General features: G+C 37.6%; 1 protein-coding gene across 1 annotated transcript in view; it reads left to right on the plus strand.

The window, feature by feature from the left end:
- TOPAZ1 (testis and ovary specific PAZ domain containing 1) overlaps positions 1 to 7,738 on the plus strand; it is a 43,393-nt gene extending 35,655 nt beyond the window's left edge. Inside the window, exons 15-19 of the mRNA XM_009324204.1 lie at positions 2,466 to 2,631; positions 3,499 to 3,663; positions 4,715 to 4,918; positions 6,016 to 6,199; positions 7,525 to 7,738. Coding sequence (XP_009322479.1) covers positions 2,466 to 2,631; positions 3,499 to 3,663; positions 4,715 to 4,918; positions 6,016 to 6,199; positions 7,525 to 7,738 — 933 coding nt within the window. The remainder of the gene's footprint in view (positions 1 to 2,465; positions 2,632 to 3,498; positions 3,664 to 4,714; positions 4,919 to 6,015; positions 6,200 to 7,524) is intronic.
- The last annotated feature ends 2,969 nt before the right edge of the window (positions 7,739 to 10,707 follow it).

Raw genomic sequence — 10,707 nt, forward strand, 5'->3', positions numbered from 1 at the left:
AAGATCCTGATATTTGGGTTGCAGGACCTCTGATATTCCAGGGAGGTTCATCTTCATGTCCTTATTTCAGAGGTGCAAGGTGTCAAAAGCATGTGTGGTGTTTCTCTTGTATAACAGTTCTTATGATACTATGATTTTTTTCATGTCTAGAGCAAAACATCATTGCTTCTTTGACAATGTTGTGTTAGGTATCAAACCCACCTCTCAACAGACTGCTCACCAAGATCCTCAAATAGCCTTGTAGACAACCTGTGTTGACTATATGGGAATGTGAATGAGGCTGTGCTCTGAATGATTTTTATCAGAACTGGCAGATTCCAAATTGATCTTTGCTTCAGGGATGAACTAGAACTGCCATTCCTACCTCTCTCCAACTAGCTTCACTCCATTATATGTATAGGATAAGTCCCTAATCCTGTGGTTATGGGATGGTATCCGCTTGATCCCATGTCTTGGTTCTTCCAAAAAGTGGTACAGAAAGTAAGATAGTGATGGATTTGTTCTTCCTGCTGTGCCCAAAGTAATTTCGGCTTTAGGACATGCCCTATGTCATTTTATGAATATGTTGGACTGCTTAAAGCTCTAGATGTGCTTTTCAGATCACTTTCCCTTCATGAACATCCAACCTCTTTATCACATAGCTTTGCTGCTTGGTGGTTCTCAGGGGTGAAACATGTATGCTCCTTCGTCCTGAAGAGAATATTCTTTTAAGAGCTAAGGAAGGTTCATAAAACAGATGTATTTCAAAAAAACATGCAGATTTGAAACATGTGAATAGGTCTTCCATGGAGACAACTCTTCAAGCAACACTAGACTACTTTCTGGATATTTACTTGCAGAGAATCCTGCAACATTAACGCTCCTTTGGCAACTATTTCATCCAATTCCTATTTCAACTATTTCCTATCTTGAAGGACTTTGCTATGGTTTATTTTTACCCAACTTTTTATTACTTCAGAGGATTGGTCGGAGCTTCTTGTGCAATTAAGGATCTCATTCCCCAGCTGCATTTTAATTGTGTGCCCTTCCTTTAGAGATCATTTGTGCTTATAGCTGCATGCTTTCCATCTTTATAAAAAGACCCACTTCTTAGTGGCCCACCCTTTTGCTAGAAGGATGGAATAGATGCAGATCCTCCTTAATTTTGTATTTTGTCTCTGATTTGCACTTAGATTTCAAGTTTCTATTTTGCTGTCAAAGTTTCACCTGAGTCTTTCTGGTATGTATTTTTTCCCTTCAACCATATACATCTACAGTTGAATGCATTCTTTTAAATGTTAACTGCAGTGATGTAGTTAGCATTCCTTTATGGGTTATGCTGAGATAAACCATTGCAGATACCTGTAGGCCTTCAAAAGTCTCCAATTTTGAGTATATGCCAGTCCACAGTATGTATGTGCATATGCATAAAGCATTTTCAAAAAATGAGCTTCTTAATAGGTAAGTTTCATTTTCTGTCAACTTCTCTGTTCTCCTAAACCTCCCTTTCCCTCTACTTCCATGACCCTTGTTCTGCCACCACAATGCACGCACACACATGACCACGATTTGTAATAAGCCACCTCCTTCCTCACTAATGCACCCACTAAGCAAGAGCTCAAATATGTCCAGGTTGGAGTTTCGTTCGTGTTGCTTGACCAACAAGGTGCAGCCAGACGGGACAAGTGCTGAATCCTGCCTGTCCTTGCCTTACTGAGGACATTAATTTGATATCCCACTTTGACTCAATCATCATCATTTTGGATTGATCAATCTTAATTATCTTTGAGGCTGCTACCTTCCTTCCACCTCTGACTGAAAAAGCCAACCAAAAAGTTGTTAAGAGGGAGCTTCTGTAGGAAACCAGTCTACGTATCAACCTGGAATATGATGATAAAGTTGTTGGTTGTTACATTGTTGGCCAGATAGGCCCAACTTTTTCCAGCTTATTGTCCTGCCGGGTACAACTATCAGTGTTTTCTTTGGCTTATGCTGGAGTAATTATTTCAGTTTAACAATTATGCCTCTGCTGCAAAATGAAAACTCTCTGTTTGATCTTCTTAGAATTTTATAGGTTGTATAGTGCTGAATGGAATCAAGAGAGTAAAAATATTAATATATTATTATTAATATTAAAATATTAATACTAAAGTAAGAAAATGCAAATTAATTACAAAATGTATAAAAAATACTGTATAGGAATATTATATAGTAGAAATAATGTTAGGGGGAATATTGTGCTGGGAACTGTTCAACAATGGGTTGGTGGGGGATTTTTGCCTACACAGTCAAAAAAACCCCTTACTATTCATTAGAAATTTTACTACAATTTTTTTCCCACCGACTCAGTTTGGATAACTAAACTGATGCCTATAAATCTGTATCACCAAATTAAATCTGCTGTATTTTGTGTAAATATACTCTGTGTTCACTGATATCATTGCTTTCTCTGACCTTCCCCCTTTCCCTTCTCCCTCTTACACTAGGGAAGGAAAGTTTTGGATAAATTGCATGAGCTACAGATACATTTTACAGTCTTGAAAGGACTTACAGGTGCAGAGAGGTTAGCATCAAGATGTCAAATTGTTAATAAAGCTGCAGAAATTTTTCTTAAAACTGGAAGTTTGGATGGAGCTACATGGGTATTGAGAGGTGAGCTTGTCTTATAAAAAACTGAGTTTTGACTTAAATTTGAACAGTCCCCTTCATGACAGATTCCAGATAAAAGTTACAAGCTGGTCTGTGTTATTAAATAAAGTTAATAATACTGGGGCAACAAAAATAAAATGTAATCCATCTCACTGGTTAGTATTCTTCTTGATATGTGTAACATATATTATGACTAATAGCAAATTTTTTTCAGAAGAGTTTGCACAGTAGTCTGCCATCAACACCATTCTACTCAAAAGCCTACCATAATAAGGGAGGGGTGCAGCTTGGAAAGTGACCCTGCCCCATGTACATTTCCTTTGAGCCAGCTGACATGCAGTGTCAAAAACTTTTCAGGCTTGGGTCAATGCAGTGTTTCTTTACCCCTCACAGTATCCACATTTAGTAAAATAGCTTTAGAATAGTACCATATTTCTGCAATTAAATACTGCATAATTACTGGCTTTTTGGAATTCTGATCTGCTGAAAAGAGAAGAAACTCAGAAGTATAAACAAAAATAGAAGGTGTTCTGTAAAGTAATATTGAGGATCTAAAATTTGCTATTCAGTTTTACATATGTACATAGGTATATACATATTTATATATATTTATATATGCCACTGACAGTCCATTTTACTACCATGATAATTTAATAAAAGGGTTTATTTACAATAGAAAGGTTCAGAGAATCCATCTGAGAAGTATTGGTGGTAAGGAACGAATTATTATTATTAACTAGAACTGCATTTTCTGTGAAATTCTGAAATTTGTTTTCTGCTACAGTTTACAATATATTCTTAATGGCCAAAAGCCTCAGCGTCCAGCAGTTTCAATTCATAGAAATAACACTGCACTGTTGTTTGCCACAGAGTCAGATTGGACCACAAATGCACCATTGTGGCCCTGTGATAAAATGGACATCCTCAATCGACATAATCTGTTATGTACACTAGTGCACAAATACTTGAGGAAGAGTTTATACAGGCAGGCATTTGAAGTTCTGCAGAACTTACCAGGTTTTCAAAATCATTCTGGTAAGTAAAGAAAAACGTACTGTGTCAAGAGCTAAAAATTTAACAGATGATTCTGTACTGTTCTTTTTGTTTGTTTTCTGGCTAAAATTTGTTGAAGAAGTAAGATGGTTTTAGATAAGCCCATTTTTTTTCCCAAAGAGTGTAGTGTCAGTTAAAATATGTATTGTACTCTGCAGCTCTTGCTGCACACATACGGAGTTCATACACCTGTCCTCTTTTTCCAATTGACTCAGTTACAGGGCAACAGGAAAGACCCACTAAATTTTTAAGGATCATACACAGTCTATACAATAAGATAAGATAGGGATATCATTGGGGTGATTCATTTTATCCTAGCTTCAGATGAATGCATTGTTTTTTTCCATAACTGAGCTAGCTAACGTAGGCTTCTTTTACATACCATGTTAAGAACTGGGTGCTCTTTTAGGCTCAATTTATCTGAGAAATTTTGGATGTGGACTTCAAGATGAGATGCGTAGTTACTTAGGCTCCACTGAGGAGACCTGAGCTGACTCCCATGTGTAGGTCTCAGTATTGCCAATATGTGCTTTTAGGTATGTTAGGAGAGCTTAGCTGGAAGACGATCTACTTAGAGAATCCTAAAAGGATCTAGTCCTTTGAGGCATGAGGTGAATACAAGGCTGCTCAGTTCTTGAGCAGGGGGACAGTTGAGAGGAAGCGGACAGTTCAGAGTAAGAGTAGAAGCAGAACATGAAGCACCAAGGTGATTTTTATTGGTGCAAATTTTAAGTCTGAGAGATCAGGTGAAGATTGTATTTATAGGCTTGGGCAAGTGAATATATTTTTATCTGATCCTGTTGTTTTTGGCAGCAAATTATTACTTGGACCTTAACGCTTCGCTTTCACAATGTGAATGAACTAATATGAAAAGACTTTTGATGAATAAAGCATTATCATAAGTTATCTCAACCTTGTTCCATTTTGCTGATAGAAGCAAGAGTCCTGATTTAGGTACTGATTGAGAAGCGATTCTTCAATTAGATTTGCATTTGACTTAATTCAGTAGTTAATATTCTTCGTTTCATTTCAGATACTGTAGATGTTTCTCAGTACAGCTGCCTTTTTAACAAGCTGATAAATGCCTGTTTTGAGAGCAAGAACCTTGGGGTCTCATCTTCTGCAGTAGACTTCATGCTTTCAAAAAACATAGCTATTGATTTTTTTTTACTTAGAGGATTAATCACAGCTTTGGGAAGAAGTTCTTTGTGGTCTAAAGCTAGGACCTATTACAAAAGTAAGTTGCTTCTTAAATAATATCCTTCCCTTATGTTCTTTGGATAAACATATGCTCATAACAGCTCAGTATGTTGGGGAGAAATGGGTAAGAGTATTCTTTGTAAGAAGAAAACAGTACTTTCTGTGTCACTATCAGGAATTTATTTGTAACCAAAATATTTATTGGGAAACAGTGACAGTTGAAAATATGAATCAGTGCATACTACCTGGCATGAAATAAATGTAATTCTGATAATTTTTTACGTTCAATTTCAGAATTGCAAAAATGTGAACCGTGAAATGGTTAAAAAGTGCATCATCTTCACTTTTTAATCTAGGCAAATTCGATTTCTTTATACTTCTGTTTAGAGCTGTGGTGGTAAAATTATTAATGTTTAAAATTTGAGAGGTCTGGCTAAGAAGTTTATCCTAACTAAAAGAAAATTCCTTTCAACTAAAAGCTGACAGTCTGTGACTGTTTTCAACTCCCCACTTCTGAGCTAGGATAATACTGGGTGTGCCATTCTGATAGGGTCCACCAAGAGCCATCTCTCCGTATTGGCACATTATTTACTGTTTGGTTCCGTCTTAGAATTGTGGCGGTTAGCAAGCTACTTAAGCAGTCCATCCCTCTCGGGATGGATACTTGGCTTTGCTAACATTGAAATGATTGTTTTTCCTCAACTCTTTTTTTTTTTTTTTCTGAAATGCTATGTAGGTTGGGTCTCTGGGATCACTTGGCAGAGGACAGGGGAGCAAAGGGGGAGATGCTGTTCAAATGTCCTCTCACTGTGTTCATAGTTAATAAAGCTTCTGTCTGACCTGTTCTAAATTGTACTTTCATTATTATGCACTTGGGGTCCCTGGATTTCTGACAGAGCTTTTTAATCATCGCTGATAATATTCATTGATAAAAATAACATTTTACAACAGTGAATATTATGAGGGAATACTATTTGCTGTGTTCTCAAATCAGGCCACTTGACAGGTGAAATAGTAAAATCCATTAAGAGTTTGCGGGGTTTTTTTCCACATTCTTAGCCACATACTGAAGAAAACAGATCTATGTTCAATATCGGTAATCCTAATTCCTTATGTTTCTGCATTTACTCTCAGGTGCTTTATCATTGGGTTGCTACCCACCACTGCAGGGAAATTTGTATCACAAGCTTTTGATGATTCCGTCTTACCTGTCTGAGGTTGAGATGCTGTTGGCCATTGAAATATTTCTTGTTTCAAATGCCAGTGATATTCAAAGCCCAATGACTACTAGTCAGACTCTTCAAGTAATACTGAAAAGGTTTGCTGTCGGATATGTACCATTTTGATTGTATTTATCCGTGTGATCATGTAATTAATGACAGATCCTTTTTTCCGTTGGCTGGGAAAGAGAATGCTTGGTTTTTAACTTGTGTTTAATCCTTGTTTCTAAACTGGTTATAGAACAGTAAATGTTTGGGGTTTTTTTTAATTATTTTTAGTTTCACGTGTGTGTAGCAGAAAAGTAATTGTTCCGGAGTGATACTGGCCTGTGTTCCCTAACTGAAGGTGTCTACCGCACTAAGAGTGTACTCTGTTTTCAAAAACAGGATAGCTTGATATCTTGGTGTATAGGTTCTTGTGTTGTGGTTAAGCAGTGGAGTAGAAGGACACAGCCAAAACGTTACTCCTATCAAAAAGCAACTCTAACATTTCTTGGCTGGTTTTTGGAAAGTGCACGAAGCCATTTTAGTTGATTATAGGGGATATCTCAGTATTAAATCTGTTAGGGTTTTTTTTCCCCTTTCTGTGAGACTTAATATCTTCAGATAAAAATGTGTTTGTTGTTTTTTCCTTTTGTCCATAAACCACCAACCACCGTCACTAGATTATATACTTATAATTTATTTTTCAAGACCCTATTTTCTCTGAGATTGACTGGCTCAGCATCAAGATGTGAAACTGCATAGAAAAGCTACATTTGTTAAGAAGGATGAACAGGGGCATCTCAAACTTGAGTACTCTGTCTTCCTTCCTCTCTACCCTTCCCAAGGAATACATCTCTTATTTTGTTCTTTTGATACATGAGAAGTTTTTTATCTCTTGTTTTCATGTGTATGCTATTGTACCTCTGCTTGTTTGCTTAAGTTCTGCATAAGTTGCTTAAGTTAAGCGTAAGTTCTGCTCTTCCAAAAACATAGGCATGTCACTTAGGCATATCCTTATTCCAAAAGTGATTACATGCCAAAAATGAGTAATCCTTTTGGATTCAAGCATGTACATGAATTCTTGCTATATCCAGTTCATGAAATGGTTTACATTCCTTTACTGAAGTTTCCAGCCCAGAGTCAAACATTTTTTCATGTAACATGCTGTGAATATTGCAGACCTACTTTGCACTGGCATTAAATCCTATTACTTTTCAGTACTGTAAAATATGTTAAAAAGATACTTTTTCTAACTTTTTAATTCTTCAGAGTAATCAGCTAAAATTTGTCAAGAAATTAACATAATCTGTTATAAGTGAAGTGAACACAAGGCACTATTTTAATGTTTTTGTAATCTTGTTGCTAGTATAAAGCGTCAGGCAAGTGACACAGGGCCTGTATGGTACCTAATTTTGTATTTGTGAAAATTCACTTACAGATGTGAAGATCAGACAGTTCAGAATAACAGGGACTATCAAGCAGCAGTGGAGAGACTGATCCTGGCTGCTCGTGTATCTGATCCAAAGCTTTTTCTTAAGCATATGACAATGAATGTTAATATGGAAGAAGTTTACAGCTTGGAGCTTACATCTGCTCTAAAATGGCTTCAGGAGAATATGAAATGGGCTGGGAAGGTCTGGCTGTTTCAGTAGTCATTAAATAGTAAAGACTTTTGGTTTTTAATGGTTAAAGCAATCATTGTTGAAAATAATACAAATTAATAAAGGCAGTTCAGACTGTGCCTTACTGATTTACAGCAAGGCTTCAAACTCAAGTTGTGTTTTTAAATACTTATATTGATGATAATGCAGATAGTAGCACAGAAAGAGTAATTTTCTCCCTAACTATGTAGATTGTCACACTGACTTACATAGATGTTTTGTAATGGCATCATTAGATAATGAGGAAGCTGCAGCCTCAGAACCTGCATTCTCCTTTTTTACGGAGAATCTAGCACTGTTACTCTTCTCCCAGCAGGTGATAGTATGTAAGTGCATTGATTGAGTGTATATACTGTTCTTAAGTGAGACATTTTCCACACTGGTTCACAGTCTGTAGAAGTAATACACGTTTCCTTTTGTCTTCTTCACAGTATCTTGTGAGGACATTGTCCTATCTGTGTGCCCCTTAGATCTTAATTTCCTTACTCCAAAAACCCCGTAAAAAGCAGTGAGGATAAAATAACTTCAAAAACATTTGAGGCATACCTGACTTGGGATACCTTCCTTCATAGAACTGAGAGAGCCTACACAAGTTGCTCACAGCTGAAGGTTTAGTTGTGTCTTGATAATAACTTGTATATGGCTTCACATTTGTATATATGCATACTTCCACTGAAAAGGAAAACTTGCTTTCTCCCTTGATTGTGCTCTTAGAGGGAAGTAGGTTTGCCCATTTTTTAGTTTCTGCCAACTGCATGATGAGATGGAGGCTTCTAGCAAGCTGGTTCTAGCATTCTTGGTTCTTCAGGAATTCTTTTTTCCACCTGCAAATCCTGAATCAGATTCAGAGCATGAATTGCTTAAGTCACGCTTCATCTACTGACCTGCAGCCTGAGTAAGAAGAAACAAACATTTCATATCAGAAAACTCTTGTGGCAAAACAACGGGACCTCTGTCAAAGTTGATACTTGCCTGAGCTCCCCGCTTCTGTGGTGTTAGTTTAGATCTCCAGTACCAACCTTCACAAACATGCCAATAATATAGCTCTTCTGGTCCTGCTCTCCATCCCCTTTAGAGCTTTTTGTGCTGAAAATTACTGGTCTCTTGGGTATAGAAATTCATGGGGTTTTTAAGGGTGTTCCATCATAAGTGAGATCAAGATGGTGGCATGAGCCCCCTCAATGTTTGAAAAATCTTTCCCTCCTTTGGGGCAGCATGAGTCTCTTCCCAATTCCAGCAGCATTATTGCAAGTGTCCTTTGCGCCTCTGAATTTTGAAAGCCATCATGATCTTAGCGCTGGGTGGTTGTGGGGGGGTGGAGGGGTGTCAGTGGTTTTTTGTTTGGGGGGGTTGCCACCCTAGTCTTGAGGTTCGTGCCATTAATCTGATGTCATTAATCTGATCGACAGTTGTTAGATTCCTGACCCTCTTCAGGGTCAGGTCCTGACCCTTTTCAATACTACTGCTCATCCAGTCTGTCTGGGAGTTGCTACTGGAAGAGAGAGGATTGAATCTGATGACTGCCAAGATCACTGCCTTCCTCCTGTGCCACCTGTACAGAAAAATGCAAGGATAGAGGCTCTTGTGTTTTCACAGGGTATCATTCTTCTGTAGGGATCTCGTCTGCTTTCCTTCTAAAAAATGGTAGATTCAGTACTAACAATAAGATGGCATTTCTTTAAAAGCCCCTTACCTCAAAATTTCTCTTGAAGAACAGTTGGCACTAGTTCGAACAGACTTTGGGTTCCACCACTTGGTGTTCACCAAGATGGCTCTGCCATTTGTAAGGCAGCTGGTCAAATCCAGTAGCATTCTGCTGCTTTTGTTTCCCAGTAGCTGAAAGACTGGATAAGAAGTGATCAGGTTTCAGATGATAAACCGATGTTCTTCCACCCACTCCAGCATTAGTGGCAAGAGCATTTTGGAAGGTTTCAACAAACTAAAACTGGCAGTGAGAAACTAAGTCGTTTTTGCTAATTACTTTCTGTAAGATCCTTTGTAGCTTAATCTCCCTTGGAATTAGACAGAGGCTATCTGAACCTCAGCTAAATCCCATATTTCTGTAAGCGGTACCAGATGTGGCTAATACTGTGTTTGAGAGACACAGAAGGACAAAATTCTCTTAATAATCTGTATGGCTTCAAAGCTTGGGATGTTCTAGAGACAGCATTATTTTTTCCATTATCGGCAACCTTGAATTTTCACTTAGGTCATCTCCCGAAAAAAATTCCAAATGTTGCTTTATTTTTCAGACAGAGGTTAATCATTGACCTTCTAGCTTAACTTGGAACTGTATAAAATTTGTGCAATGTTTTGGTTCCCTCTCCTGAGTATCATCTTCAGCTGATAGGATGCAATCTCAGTCATGTTTTATATTAACAAGCAAAGCAAGCTCCCCACATTATTGCTCAGAAGTTTTGTTACAACTGGTACATCTGGTGTTCCTGTCAATATAGTTTTTCTCCCTATCACCATGATAAACCAGAAGGCAATTTAAACAGCTTTACTGTTAAATCCTGTATTTCACATTTTTGTCCTGTCTGAGTAGAATTGTCTTGAAATACCATACAAATCTGGTCATTTTGATGTGTATCAAAACGCCAGAAAGGTTTCTTGAGCAACATTCTCAGTACCATTTTGGTGACAGAAATTCCATGTGCTAAACATGACAAAACTTCAACGTGGAATGGAAATGAGCCTGGAAAGACGAAAAAATACTCCAAAGAATAAAGTTAAGTACAATAGAGGCAATGTCGTTTTGCGGAGCCAGCCACTCAGTAGACAATACCCATATTTTTGCTTTTCCCCAGGTGTAAGTTACTGTTTCTTAGTAGCTGAAAGAACTTCGGTGTTTGAGATTAAGGAACTCGTTTGATATATTCAATTTTTCATATAGGAAATAAAAATGTTTGCTTACCTGTTTGCAGACAGAGACAGAAAAATGTGCAAAAAAACCTTTC

Source organism: Pygoscelis adeliae, unplaced genomic scaffold, assembly GCF_000699105.1.
Source record: "Pygoscelis adeliae isolate BGI_AS28 unplaced genomic scaffold, ASM69910v1 Scaffold25, whole genome shotgun sequence".
NCBI classification, from domain to species: domain Eukaryota; kingdom Metazoa; phylum Chordata; class Aves; order Sphenisciformes; family Spheniscidae; genus Pygoscelis; species Pygoscelis adeliae.